Source organism: Hipposideros armiger, unplaced genomic scaffold, assembly GCF_001890085.2.
Source record: "Hipposideros armiger isolate ML-2016 unplaced genomic scaffold, ASM189008v1 scaffold_126, whole genome shotgun sequence".
Classification (NCBI taxonomy): Eukaryota; Metazoa; Chordata; class Mammalia; order Chiroptera; family Hipposideridae; genus Hipposideros; species Hipposideros armiger.
The window spans coordinates 1,669,097-1,683,427 of record NW_017731476.1 but is presented as its reverse complement, the minus strand read 5'-3'; the positions used below and the strand labels follow the sequence as shown (position 1 = coordinate 1,683,427).

General features: G+C 46.5%; 2 protein-coding genes across 3 annotated transcripts in view; one reads left to right on the top strand and one right to left on the bottom strand.

The window, feature by feature from the left end:
- FAM234A (family with sequence similarity 234 member A) overlaps positions 1-6,063 on the bottom strand; it is a 36,874-nt gene extending 30,811 nt beyond the window's left edge. For both annotated transcript variants that reach the window (XM_019648658.1, XM_019648659.1), the window contains exon 1: positions 5,672-6,063. The gene's annotated coding sequence lies outside the window, so the exon portion shown is untranslated. The remainder of the gene's footprint in view (positions 1-5,671) is intronic.
- A 143-nt stretch (positions 6,064-6,206) lies between these two features.
- Positions 6,207-14,331, top strand: part of LUC7L (LUC7 like) — a 47,871-nt gene continuing 39,746 nt past the window's right edge. Inside the window, exons 1-3 of the mRNA XM_019648447.1 lie at positions 6,207-6,432; positions 9,295-9,518; positions 11,455-11,549. Coding sequence (XP_019503992.1) covers positions 9,458-9,518; positions 11,455-11,549 — 156 coding nt within the window. The 5' untranslated portion in view covers positions 6,207-6,432; positions 9,295-9,457. The remainder of the gene's footprint in view (positions 6,433-9,294; positions 9,519-11,454; positions 11,550-14,331) is intronic.

Genomic DNA, 14,331 nt, shown 5'->3' with positions numbered 1-14,331 from the left:
ATGTAGGATCCGAACTGGGGCCCTGCTGCTCAGAGCTGGCGTCCCAAGCCAGCTCTTAACCAACGCGCCACTTGGCCGGCCCGACTGTTCTATTTTATTATTAGTTATTGTTGTGAATCTGTTACGGAGCCTGATTTATAAACTTTATCGGACGTATGTACGTATAGGAAAAAACAGTATATATGTAGGATTTGGTACTATCTGTGGTTTTAGGCATCCATTCGAGGTCTTGGAATGTATCCCCCATACATAAGAGGGGACGACTGTATTTATTGGGCATTTGTGTTGTTTTATCAGTCGCCTTTGCCCACTTAGCTTGTGCTAGGACTTGACCAGTAAAGAATGTCGATTTTCCACACTTCCCATAGGCTGGTCCTCGTGTCTGGGGAGAAGTCCTCTCTCTCAGTCCTCCAAGCCTCAGCTGGAGCAGGATCAAGCCTTAGGAAGCTCTGTGTGAGCACTACTGACCCAGGCTGGCCACATTCCACTCCAGAGAACTTGATCTTATTCTTTCAATGCACCCAGGATACTCGTGCAGCCGACTGAGAGCTATTTAAGGGCGGGAGGGCTCTGCGGTATCCCGTGTGACACACACGTGGCAGACACTCAGTAAACATCAGTTAAACGGAGGGGAGAGAGCTTTATGGAGACCATCCTGGATCAGATGATGAGCACAATAACACACAGTCATTCTCTTCACGCCAGGGCCTGTCTCCTCACACAGATTTCATGATCTTTAATTACTATCTGATCCTATATCAAGCATGCTCTGATGCTTGTCCCAAAAGCTGGCTGTTATATATACAAATAGTTCAAGAATGTTTTTTATATTAGGAGGCCTGTGTCATGGCCAAGAGTGGCCCAAGGGTTCTGCTAGCAGTTCCATGGGACTGTTTGGGAGACACCCACAGAATCCCACAAGGCAGCGCTGGATTTTCGGCTGAGTAAAGCAAAAGTCAGACAATGGCAGCTACAGTGTTCAGTTGTTTACAGTTAAACAACTATTTCCTCTCCTCGCCAAGAACAGAAGCCCAAGACAAAGAATAGGCCCTTAATCAAATTTCAAAGGAGAACAAATTTTAAGGTCACGGTGCCCCGATAATGGCAAATGCATTACAGCATCTGCAGACCTCACAAACCTCAACACGCACGGTTCCTTTCCTTTACACAACTGAAAACTTATAGAGTAACTGAGAACGGATGACAGGGCCTCCTAAAAATAAGTTAAGGAGGAACACTTAGCTGCATGTTAGACAAGTAACTATTACACAGAATAAGTTTTGTAGGCTTGTCCAGAAAATGACATGAAGTAAGCCTTTCTCCTGAATTTTAAGGCAGATTTTATTTCCTTTGAGGCTCCCATAAATCAGTGTTACTTCTATCCTTACATTAAGGGTAGGGGAAAGGCCAAAACACTCAAAAAGATTATGTATAATTCTTCCTTGGCCACTTTTGATGGACACTACAAGACAAGTAGAGCTTCACTTCAATTTACTTACTTTTAATTGTTATTATTATTTAAAACTTTTTGTCATGGAGATATTTACATATTTATAAAAGTAGTGACCACATGTACCTATGACCCAGATTCACCAATTACCAACACAGAGCTGATTGCTTTCATCTACAAGCCAGCAACCTTCTCCCCATGCCCCAATTCTGAATTGTAAAAACTTTGCTCCATTTTAGAGATGTGTCACTCAATCTCTCAGCATCTACTTCCTGGTTATTCAGTTAGGAATCAGCACCCTCCCCTTCCCTTCCCTCTCTCTCCCCTCCTCCTTCTCATTCTCGTCCTTTTTGACACCACATCCAGCCAACTTAAATCCATGAAGGACTCTACAAAGTGAGGGTGAGAACAAAATTCACTGTGTGTGGGTTTTAGGAAGGCCAATTTCAAGTGAGAGATACAGTACGTTTCGAAATATCCAACAAATCCTGTAGATTCTAACTTATCTATCCGCCTTCCAATGGCCACTGCTTTGGGTCATATTTTTTTATAACTTCTCACCTGAATTTCTGTAGCCCTCTCAAATGTTCTTTCCTCGATGCTGCAAGAGACAGTGTTCTAAAATATCTCCTGATCATGTCATTCCCCTGCTTAAAACTCTCGAAGCACTCATCACAACTTTTGAACAAAGCTCAGACACCCAAGTTTGGCTCCAGCTCTTATACCACCTGGTTCTTGCCTACCTCTAGGGCAGCGGTTCTCAACCTTCCTAATGCCGTGACCCCTTAATACAGTTCCTCATGTTGTGGTGATGCCCAACCATAAAATTATTTTCATTGCTACTCTATAACTGTAATTTTGCTACTGTTATGAATCATAATGTAAATATCTTTTTGTGTTCCGATGGTCTTAGGCGACCCCTGTGAAAGGGTTGTTCGACCCCCCAAAGGGGTCGCGACCCACAGGTTGAGAACCGCTGCTCTAGGGTCACCTCTCCCCAAACCCTATGCCCAACATCTGTTCCCCTAGTCACACATTGCTGACCATTTGCACACAGTCTGCCTGTCTTCATCTATTAACTCCCACTGTGCCTTCAAAGCCCACTCAAACCTGACCTACCCCTTCACACTGCTCTGTACTCACTGAGCCATGGATGAGACCTCTCCCAATCCCAGACCGTGAGGAACTGGAGTGCTTACACTTGCTTTTAATGCCTTTGTTTTCTCAGGACAAAGCCTAGTGCTTGACATAAAATAAACACACACATTCATGTGTATGAATAATGTCCAAATCATGCTACGCTCTGCCCATAAACTTTTCTTGAAGGGTAATTTATTCATGCACTTATTAACCCCTTGCTGTGACATCTACAGCTTGAAGGAGAAGTTGACTTTTAGTTTTTTAATTGGGGAACAGCCATGGTCATTGGTTACACATTACTTTCATGCTACAATGGCATAGTTGACTCTTTCAGGGAGGGCACAGCTCACAGTGGCCCATGCAGGGATCAAATCGGCAACCTTGATGTTATCAGCACCACGCTCTAACCAACTAAGCCAACCAGTCACCCCAGGAGCAATTGAGTTTTAAAACCTGATTTGAGATAGATGGTGTTAATCAGATGTAGGGTGCACTCTGACGACCTGACATCATTCCTTCCGAGAACAGAGCCGTGATTTTCCTTGGGGAAATCCACTTTCCCACCTGCTCACTACAGTTCTGGGGGGACCAACCCCTCCTTACCCAAGCCTAGCTGACTAGTCCAATTCACAATGATTAAGTTCAGAACTTCAGCTGGAATTATAAGCAGTAGGCACTCTTTTCCCACAGGACTGGTAAGTAGAATGGTGGTTTTCAAATGTGTTCACAAACTCTGATACGGCTTCCTTCAAAGGTGCCGCCTTTTGTATTTAATGTTAACAAACAGAATGTGGCGGAAGTAACTGTTAGAATTCCAAAATTAGATCATAAAAGGCATCATGGCTTCCACCTTCACCCCTCCCTCTCCCCTGTGGACAAAAAAAGGGGTTCTGTAATAAAACCAACAAGCCCAGTGATGGAAAGTCACCTCACAGGGTGATCTGATCATACATTCCTACTGGGCAGGTCATGGTAGATAGTCAGGCCCCAGGCCTCTAACTTCTTTAGTGAGAGGTTTAAGCAAACCCTGTTCATTGTTCTAGTGCATCTAGGTTAACACACCTGTGAAATGCCAGCAGTAATCCTTTTCCAGATCCCTCTGGAGGCATAACCACCCTCAAGGGAGATGCATTATCTTGTTTGTTAACTATCCTGTAATCCCATCCCTGCCTTGCTTTCTCTCGCCTTCATTTAATCTTCCTTACATTCTCTCCTTAATTCCAAATGCATAAAAGAAATGGCCAACTGTCATTCTAAGAAGCATTTTTCTCAGTCTGTTGAGATCTTGCTTCCAGGTGTATCCTCTGGCTCCAATCAACATGAATAAACGCTTATAAAAATCTTCTACCGATTGGGACGGTCTTACGTGGACACCCCCATGATCACTCGCTCTGAAGAACTACCATGTCAGCCCCATGGAAAGGCCCATTCGGAAAGAAAATAAGGACTCTGCCAACAGCCAGCAAGGAGCTGAGGCCTTATAGATCAACCATGATACTGAGCCCACACCTTAGTTGCATCCTGTGAGAGTCCCTGACCCATAATCACCTAACTAAGCCACTCCTGAATTCCTGACCCACAGAAACTGTGACATAATAAATGTTTGGGGATGAAAAGGGTGCTGTAGTAAACCATTCATTCCTACCTAGGCAGGTCATGGTGGGTAGTCATGCCCCAGGCCTATCACTTCTTTAGTGAAAAAATTTTAAGCCAGCCCTATCCATTATTTTTGTGCACCTAGGTTAAAATGCCTCCTTTCAGACCCCTCCTTCTAATGTGACCACCCTTTTTCGACCCCTCCTTCTAAAGCGTGATCACCTCCAGCAAACACAGAATCTTAACCTGTCATCCAACCCCCACCTTGCTTTCTCCCATCTTTATGTAATCTTCCTTCCGCTCCCTCCTTAATCTCATAAAAGAAACTCCAAAACTGTTATTCTCTAGAGTATTTGAGATCCTGCTTCCCAGCAACTGTTGTCAGTTTGGCTCAGATAAACTCATAAAAATTCTCTACAGGTCTGGACGTTCTTATGTCGACAAATTCATTACACTTTGTGTTGATTTGTTAAGCAGTAGCACATATCTAATACAGGTAGGTAGGATGAAGGCAGAAACCTGTGGAAAAAGCCAACATTGACGGAAAGAGGGCAAAGAGAATTTACGTGAGAGAATGGGGGGCTAATAAGACCCATCCACACATGACCAAATCTTGATGATCTCATTTAAGCCAGTGGCCTCATTATTCCTGGTCCCCTGAACTTTCCTGTATGAAAGCCAATTGAATCTCTCCATAGGTTAAACTCGTTTTAATGGATTTTTGACACTTGAAGCCAAAAGCACTCCAACCAACGCAACAAGGACCCAGAAAACCGGCAAAACGCCCAAATAAATGTCCACTTGACACCAGGGCCATTTTCTTGATGTCATCTTTCCCTACTCTGTATTTTCTCATTAGCATGATCCATATTTCGCTTATTTATCTTATTTGTTATCGGTATCCTCCTGTAAATGGAAGCTCCTTGAGGACAGCTCCTTAAATCTGTGTGTTGTGGAGTTCATCTAAGCTGCTGTAACTATGCTCACTGTGAAATTGCAATGAAAGAAGTGGTGCAGTCTGGAGGTGGCTTTGGGAAGACATTAGCAGCGGGTACCTGGAGATGACCCAACACACAAGCTCTTCAGCTAAAATCACAGGGTTTCTTCAAGAACCTGCAAGTACTTGCAATTGCCTTCCCCCACAACTTATCAGTCTGCTCTAGGGCGGACTCTCTCCTTGTCAGCTCAGTCAGTCAGCTCATGGAGGAGCTAGGAACTCTTTCACAGACCAACAGTGTTCTTGTTCCCTTTCGAACTCTGTATGGCTTATTATGTACAGTAAGACAGGCTCTGCTCGAGTGATCTTCCCTACAGATGGGTTACTTTGCCAGTTTGTCTAACAATGTCCTGACAAGAGGGCAAGGCTACCTGACCCTTGTGAGAGACTTCTCACGGACATTCCGTTTCAGTAGTGCTATACTTTTCATCACTCTCAGGCAACCCAGGCAGCACCCTCAAGAGCAGAAGTAGCAATGGCTAGCTTACCTACGGTGCAGGCAACGTGGAGTGCGAAGTTTCTTAGTGTAGTTCAATCTTGTCTTTGGGGGAAAGTGGGCTCGAACTCAACGCCACTTAAGTCCAGGTTGCGGAAACCGGACCTGCAGACTTGCTGGAAGGGCTGGAAGGGCCGGCGGAGCTGGATGGCTCCGGCTCCTGCGGCAGCCTTTCCACCCACAGCGATGCACGGACACGCGTGGATTCGAATATCGAGGGGAGGTGGGCGAAAGCATGGGCGGGATCCCTCCGGGCTGGGACCTCCCGACCGCGCGGGTTGCCGAGGCGGAGAGTTCGGGTCAGGAGGGAAGAGGTGGGGCCCCGCGGCGTGCATGCGCGAGAAGGAGGACCTCGGCCGCGTTCACTCACCTGCCGCCACGCCCTCTCCCCTGCCGCCGCGCCCTCTCCTCCCGACCCCCGCGACTCCACCCCGCTCCCCAGCCCCGCCCACGAGGGTCACTTCCGGCCGGCCGGGGCGGGGACGGAAGCGCGCCGGAGCTGGCCCCGCCTGGCCCCGCCTGGCCCCGCCTGGCCCCTCCTGGCGGGCGGCCTCGGTTGCTAAGCAACGCGGATTGTGGCCCCGCCCTCGGTGGGCCTGGTGCTTGGGTCATCTGTCCCCAGGACTGGCGGACCCTGCCCCACATCTGGCAACGGGACGGGTCTCAGGATGCGCGTGAAGCTGGCCTGCGCGTGAGAGTCCAGTAACGCGGGAGGCACCGTGCGGTCGCTCTTGTCAGTCCCAAGGGTTTGAAGTAGGATCACCTTGTGGCTTTATTCTCATTTCACGATTATTAACGCGTCTTTCCACACGTTTATTGGCTAAGACATTTTCTCCCTTCTGGTCCAGTGTTCTGTTAATGGTTTTGTTTTGCTTTTTTTCTTGTTGCGTAGCACTGTGTTTTGGATATTAATTTTTTGTCAGTGAATTGTATTGTTATCTCAGTTTGCGTGTTTTCACTTTATGGTGTTTTGTTTTTTTTAAGATTTTTATTGGGGAATTGGGGATGGGAACAACGCTGGGGAATTGGGGGAAGGGGTACAGACAAGTTGCTGTCGTTTTGTTCTTCAGTCTAGTTGTGGAGGACGGTTGCTTTACTGGCCCAAGTTGGCACCATCATTGTGCTCTTCCTGGGCGAGGCAGATCAGTCGCTGGCTTCTGGACAGCTGCTCACTGCGGCTGCTGGCTACACACGGTAGCCCATGACAACTCACTTCAGCAGGGGTTTCCGGCAACTGACGGCAGCCCAGCTCCAAGTTGAGCTGTTGTTCAGCATCCTAGCTATAGAGGGCAGTGTCACTGGCCCTCATATGTGGGATCCGAACCAGAACCTTCTGGCGTCCCAAGCCAGCTTTTAACCAATGCGCCACTCGGCCAGCCCTTTATGGTGCTTTTTAATGAACAGAAGTTTATATTTTAATATAGAAAAATGTCTCTTTTATAGTTAATAATTATTTTGTGTTTTGTTATTTTTGTGGGGGTTTTTAAAAGTTTTTTTTTTTATTTGGGGAACTGGGGAAGGGGAACAGTGTTGGGGACTTGGGGAAGGGGAACAGCCAAGTCATTGTCCTTCAATCTTAGTTGTGGAGGGCGCAGCTAGCTCAGCTCCAAGTCCAGTCGCCATCCGGCCGCCCATCGGCAGCTCGCGGCCGCTCAGCTCAAGGTGCCGTGTTCAATCTTACTTGTGGGTGGGCGTAGCCCACCATCCCATGTGGTAGTCAAACCTGCAACCTTGTTAGGAGCACGTGCTTTCACCAGCTGAGCCACTCTGCCACCTGTTGGCAGCTCAGCTTGGTCGCAGCTCACTGGCCCATGTGGGAATTGAACGGGTGACCCTGTTGCTCAGAGCTCGCGCTCTTAACCAACTGAGCCACTCGGACAGCCCTTGGTCCAACTTTTAAGTTCTGCCCCATAGAATGTAACTCCTCTGTGCTTCTGGGTTGCACAAGCATATTCATGTCAGGCCTCAGTGACAACCAGGAAGACCCTGGGTTGGGTAAGAAGGACAAATTCCACAAAGAGGTCAAGGATGAGATGTCAGTACTGCTTCCCACCCTTGATTCCAAAGTCTGTATATTTTAGCTACTGAGGACTGCAGTTAGTATTTTCCAAAGATGGCTATTGGAAATTCTTCATATCTTTGTACACACAAGCTGCTCCTCACATCAAAATGTAGTGTCTGCTTCTCCTCCCCTTGAATCTACATTGGCCTTTTGACTTGCTTTGCCTGATAGATAATGGTAGGAGTAAAGTTCTGGGGTCTGATAGCTTCCACTCCCTCCCTGGGGGCAGCCAGCTGCCATATTACAATAGCTTGGGCTAGACTTCTGAATGACCCAGTCGCATGTACAGAGAGGCTACATGGAGGACCACAGAGGGGCTAGGTATGTCAGGGAAGCCTTCTTGGACCTTTGCTCAGCCCAGTTTCATACAAGCAACTTTGTGAACACGGCCAACACCACCTAGAGCAGATGAGCCCAGGGCCCAGCTAAGCCCTGCGTTGCACAGAATCACGAGAAATAAATCATTTTTGTTTCCCACCATTGAGTTTTAAGTGGCTTTCGACACAGAAATAATGGACCTGCTTTACCATAAAATGAATCTCTTGATAGGAGGCAAAGGTTGTGCAGCATTCCATGTCAGTGACTCAGAATTCTGCAAACCTTTGCATGTGTAGGCTGGTGGGAGGTGCTGTAGTCAGGAAAACCCAATACACATCAGGATGTTCACAATTCCAAAAAAATGAAACACTGTCCCCATCGAGTAGAAAGTCATTGATTACATTGATTACCCAATGTAATCAATCTACATTGAATGGACAGCTGCTCTACTCAAGGCAGAGTACCATATCAAGGGTTCGTTGTCAATCTCTTGGTGTGGCTGGGGCTAGAACAGCCTTGTGGATGGCAGGCTGTGAGCTCACAGAGGGACTATCATGAAGCAATCATCACAGAACCTAACAATTTCATGCTTGATTTAACTTGCACAAGTCATATGTCAGGCAGTATTAGAATCCCCATTTCACAAATATAAAAAAATTGAGTCTGAGAGTAGCTAAATATTGTTATGTTCACGGTTTCATGGGCTTGATCACAAACAAAAATCAGCCAGATATTCTTTTCGCAAAAAGGATTTATTCTGGAATAGACAGGATTGCACTTCAGCAGCTTCCCCCTTAGGGAGCCAGGCACAGCTTCTGGGTAACCAATGGAAAGAAGTCGTTTATAAAGGGGAAGAGGAAGTTGGGTGGGTGGGGGGGGAAACTGTTAAAACCATAGAGTTCTTGTAGGGCTTTCAGCAACCGACATAAGGTGTGAGAGCTCCTCCTACAGGCTCTCCCGATTCTTGTCCAGGTTAAAGGCTGTCATTAATTTTGAAATTGGCTAGCCAGAAAACATGGGATTTATTTTTTTGTTTTAGATTGTCTATATTCATTTTCTTTTATTGCAGGTTTGCCTCAATAGAGCATATAGGTCTTGAGCTCTAGAGTAAATCACAGTAGAGACTGGCTCCGCCCCTTCGACAACTAGCTTGGACCACCCCAACCTCAGTCTCCTCCAGCCTCCCTCAGAGCCTAGTTCCGTAATCTACCCGCCCCGTAAACTACATTTCCCAGCAGGCCAAGCGCCGGTGCCGACGCACTATCTCCCGGCGTCCCCCGCGACGGGAAGGAGTTGAACGCTTGAGGCCGACGCAACCAGCGTTGGTCGTTGTTGTCGCTGCTGCTGTCGCGTTGAGAGGACTCGTCGCGGCCGCCTCCGTCGCCCGTGCCGGCTACCATGTCCGCCCAAGCGCAGATGCGGGCCCTGCTGGACCAGCTCATGGGCACGGCCCGGGACGGTGAGTCAGGGCGGTCGGCCCCGTGAGGGGCTAGGGCGGGAGTGAGGCGAGGCCGCCGAGCCGCCTGAGGCGGGGGCCGCGATCGTCTGCGCCTGCGCTCTCCCCTCCCCCCACGCGCCGACCGCTGGCGCCGGGTCTTTGTCTGAGTTGGTTCGCTTGGCAGGCGACCGCGGCCGGTTTTTCTCCCGCCGGCGGCGGGTCCTCCTCGGGCTCTTCCCTCGGAACCCGCTCCGTCGGTGGGGCTCCATTCCCTCCCCCACTTATCGTCCTGCCATTTTCTTCCGGGCCGGCGCCGCAGCTCCTGCAGTCGGGGAGTCGGCGAAAGTCCGGAGCTAGAATGGGCTCCAGGTCAATGGCAGCCCAGTGATGGAGCTCATCCCAGGCTCCTCGGGGAAGCAGCTACACACCCGAGGGAGCCGAGTGGTCCTCGAAACCCCGGCCGTTCTCGTTCTTTACTATTGCAAAGGGGAGCCGTAAATTGAGCTTTTCTAACGTGGGTTCCTGCCGAGTGCTTTTCCAGCCTCCTTTCCCCCCAACCACACAGGAGAGCCTCTGTTTAGCCAGCGCTTGTCAGTCGTTAGGTAGGTTGTACTGTAGGGAGCAGTGCAAGATCATGATGGTTGTCTCAGGAGAAAGCGGTTGCATCTTTGCAAAGCTGTATACCTGCTGTGGTTTGTGTTTTCTTTTCTACTGAAGTAATGAAGTTGTAAGTTCACACTGGCACATTCGCAGGGCTGTGCAGAGTCTTTGCACTTTTACTTCATAGGCGAATAAGTGCTTTTTAGCTTTCTTTGTATATTGAGTTGCTTTTGAATTGCTTCCCATATTTTTATTTCATACAAACTGAACAATTGTGGCCCCTCTATTTTATTTATAAAGGTTCAGTGTATCTTTGCCTGCCTACATCAATCTGCAAGGGAGTTGCAGAAAAGCCTCATGTTCATCGAGCCGTGAGTCACAACCAATTTCTAAGCTGTTATAACAAAAAAGTGTTTGCTTTTTTTTTTCACAAGTAACTTTAAAAGTGTAGTTTAGAAAGAAAACATTTTCAATAAAAACGACACATTAATCCTGGATGCTTGCAAATCCTAAAATATATTCCTCCTTTAGTGTTACACAGCTCTGTGTCATATACACAGATTAGCTTTAAAATTTGTCACATTCCACTTTGCCTTTACTTTTATGTATCATTCCCCTAACTTCCTTACTGCAGGTTGGGCCAGAAAACTTTTCCTTTAAAACTTTTCAACAGCGGGCATAAAATTTCTGCAGCTGAGGTCTTGAAGAATGCAGATGGGTACAGTATGTGTTGGAACGCACAGTGTGTATTGACTAACCTAGTTCCTTTTTGGTTTTTTAAATTTTTTACTTTTTTGGTATTGTATTAAAAGTGACTCCCAGGTGCCAACTCTCTTTTTTTTAAGGGTGGGGGTGAAACGGGGATAGGAAGACAAGGTCTAGATTATCAGTCAGTGGTAGAGTTTGAAAGCTTTTTCTTCATGTAATTTTGGGCAAAATACTGCCTATGCATTTGTCCACAGCAAAACTATTAGATGAATAAGTAGCTTTTGTTGGTGGAAATGATTAGCTGTCGCTCATACATGGTGATTCATGGCCCTCTGATTAGCATGGGTTTTGGTATCTCATTGCCCACATATATGTGTGGGGCTAATGGCCTCTGGGTGCTCAGCCTTTTCCTTGACTCCTTGACTTCTTTGGCACAATGATGGAGTCAGATCTCATTAAGTGTGATTCATCATGATATATTTAGCATAAAAAAAAACACCTGTATTCTGCTCCAGTAGGAAATATCTCTAGATCAGCTTCTCAGTGTATTTGGTAGTCTGCAAATCATCCAGGCAAATTGTTGTACCCGATATGCTTTTGTGTTGAATGTGATAATATTGTCTTATTTAAAACCACACATGAATTTCAGGAGATGAAACCAGACAGAGAGTGAAGTTTACAGATGACCGTGTCTGCAAGAGTCATCTTCTGGACTGCTGCCCCCATGACATCCTGGCTGGGACGGTAGGTGCATGTGGCGGGGACATCACAGACTACTCAGGGGTACTGGATAGGCCGTGTAGGTTTTCCAAGTGGAATTCTGTTTTCCTTTATCAGGCAGAAATCACCTATATTGCCTTTCAAATTAGAGAGTCTGTTAGTTTAGTGGAATTTTATATTCTGGAACGTATTTCACTGTGACAGACTCTCTCTAATATTGCCAGGTTTTTGTGGAGTCCTTTATGCTGAGCAGTCATAACTGAGTAGTACAGGTAATCTCATTTGGTTATAGCAAAAGGTATGCTTCAGATCTGCCTGTAGTTCTGTGAAGATCCTGGATGAGTGGGTTTGTTTTCAAGTTAAACACCGTGCTAGACTTTTTATCTAACAAGGTATATTTCTTCCCAAAATTTTTAGGTTTTCTAAAAATCAGTTGGGAATAACATTGATTTTCTAGTTTTGCGCTATGCCACCCTTGCATAAAAATCAACACATGATGCAATGAATATAGACCCCTAAAATTTTGAATTCACTTCAGATGAGCTAAACAGATAAATGCTAGTTTTGCAGAATGTGCATTTATTCAAAATTAGATAGGAATCCTCCACTAACGAGAAGAGGATTATCAACCGTGATTCAGCCACTTACAGAAAAGGAGTCTTATAAAGACCACCAGCATTTTGATAATTTCACAGTTACCTCGTGAATATAAAAAGTGTCTTTTCATTTTAAGGATCAAATGTGCTTGTATTCGGGAACGTTTTCTTCGTCATTAATTGTTGCTTTATTGGTACTATTATGACGGAAGCGGTCTCTGAAACACTCTCAGGTTTATTAAATTTTCTCAAGCTGGCTCTCCTGACAACAGATAGGAAGTGAATGGCAAACCTTGTGACTCTGTTACCTGAGGTTTACCTACAGTTAGACTTGGCATAGGAAAACGTTACAACTGGTGTTTGCTGCAGATGGTTGTTCATGTCGCTCTTTGTATACCAGAGGGAATCAGGCTGATTGAGAGCCAAATGGATCCATCAGTGTAGAGCTATGGCTTCCACTAGTAATAACAGTTCAACTGCAGGATACTCCTGTAGGAGGCATCGTAACCTGCAGTTGGCAATAGATCTTAGTGGAAGAAGGCAGAGGGAGCAGAGGGACCTGCACCAGAGTGAAGCAGCTCAGCCATGTTTTCCTTGATCAGATCCCTGTGTGACGTTCCAGAACGCTGGTGAGGAAAATAACCAGAATGAGGGCATTTCCTACAAATGTTCACTGTATTTAGGTATAGATTAATTTACCAAATATTTATTGGACACCTACTCTGTGCCAGGCACTGGGGATATGGTGCCAGTGAGACAGTCTTTACTCTCATCTAATGGTGGAAGAGGACAGACGGTAAATAATAAATGAATGGATAATGGACTGTGGTGAGAAGGGTGATAAGCTAAGGTCTCTCAGGGACATTGGAGCAGAGACCCAATGGTGAGAAAGAACATGTGTGTGGTTTGGGGGAGGTAGAGGATGGAGCTGAAGGACAACAGGAATGCCAGTGGTATGTCTGGACGGTGAGTGAGGGGGAGAGGTAGGCAGAGGCTGTGGAATCAGATGAATTATGAGAAGCCACTCCTGTGGGGATTTGGGCAGGGGCAGCTCAGCAAAGGGAGTGAGTGTGAGAAGAAGCAGACTGAGGAGGAAGAACCCTAGGAGACATGTGTTCCTGTGAAGATGCAAATAAACAAATGTGAGGAGCTGCTGAGGGTCGATTAGCATGAGGATTGGGGATTCAAATGGAGGTTCTTGAACAGGTTGAGGGTGTGGGCTACGTGGAAGTGGGAGGTGAGGGCAAGAGCTGAATGATGGGTCTTCTGAGGAGTTTGTGTTTGTGTTGAATTGAAATGGAAAGAGTATAATTCTTTAGAATAGAGCAGCAAGATGAAAGTGGTTATAATCTTCGGCCTGCTCAGGCCCAAGTTTTTGCTTAAAACCATCTCCTGTCATTAGTGAGGGTGAGGCAAGGCGGAATGGAAGTAATCATTTTATTGGGGCTAATGGGAAACTGTAGTGTTGATTAGTGAGTGTGGAATAGTGAAATAGCTGGAGAGAAAGTGTGTGACTGGTCTCAGTGGAAGAATTGCTTTTCAGAGGTTCTGGAAGGAGCCTCTCGTGCCTTCCCTGTCAGCAGTGTGAGATCACCGGAGGGTGGAGTAAAGAAGGTCTGACATGTTGGATTTAACAACCGCTGGAATATTTTGGAAGGATGTTTCAGCTCTGCTAGGTGTTTAGCCGCCAGGAGAGTTGGCCAGCACTTCCCTGCCTCCCTGGCAAAGCCGAAAGATAGGCCCAGAGAGAAACCTTGGAACCCAGGCCTGTCCTCTGTTCGCTTTAGCGTGTCTGCTTGAGAGCGCTCACCCAGAGGAAGACAGTGGTGCATTGTGCTTCACTTGTGTTTCTCTAACACCAAAACCTTGTTGACGACAAGTTTTTAGAGTGGAGATTGATTTGCACTTAAGATTTTTAGTACTTAAGGTCTTAGTGCTTACTTCCTGTGGTGGTAGTTTTTCTTTGAGCAGCAGAGCTTTCATTAGCTCTTAAGCATCCTTGATAGCGGCCACTCATTTTTCAGCTATAGCACATAGTTTCATTTGTGGAAACAATAAAATTTAAAGAATCGTATTTGGTACGTAAAAGAGTTGAGTGAGGGGCCGGCCGAGTGGCGTGGTGGTTAAGAGCTGGCTTGGGACCCCAGAGGGTCCTAGTTCAGATCCCACATATGAGGGCCAGTGACACTGCCCTCTACAGCTAAGATGCT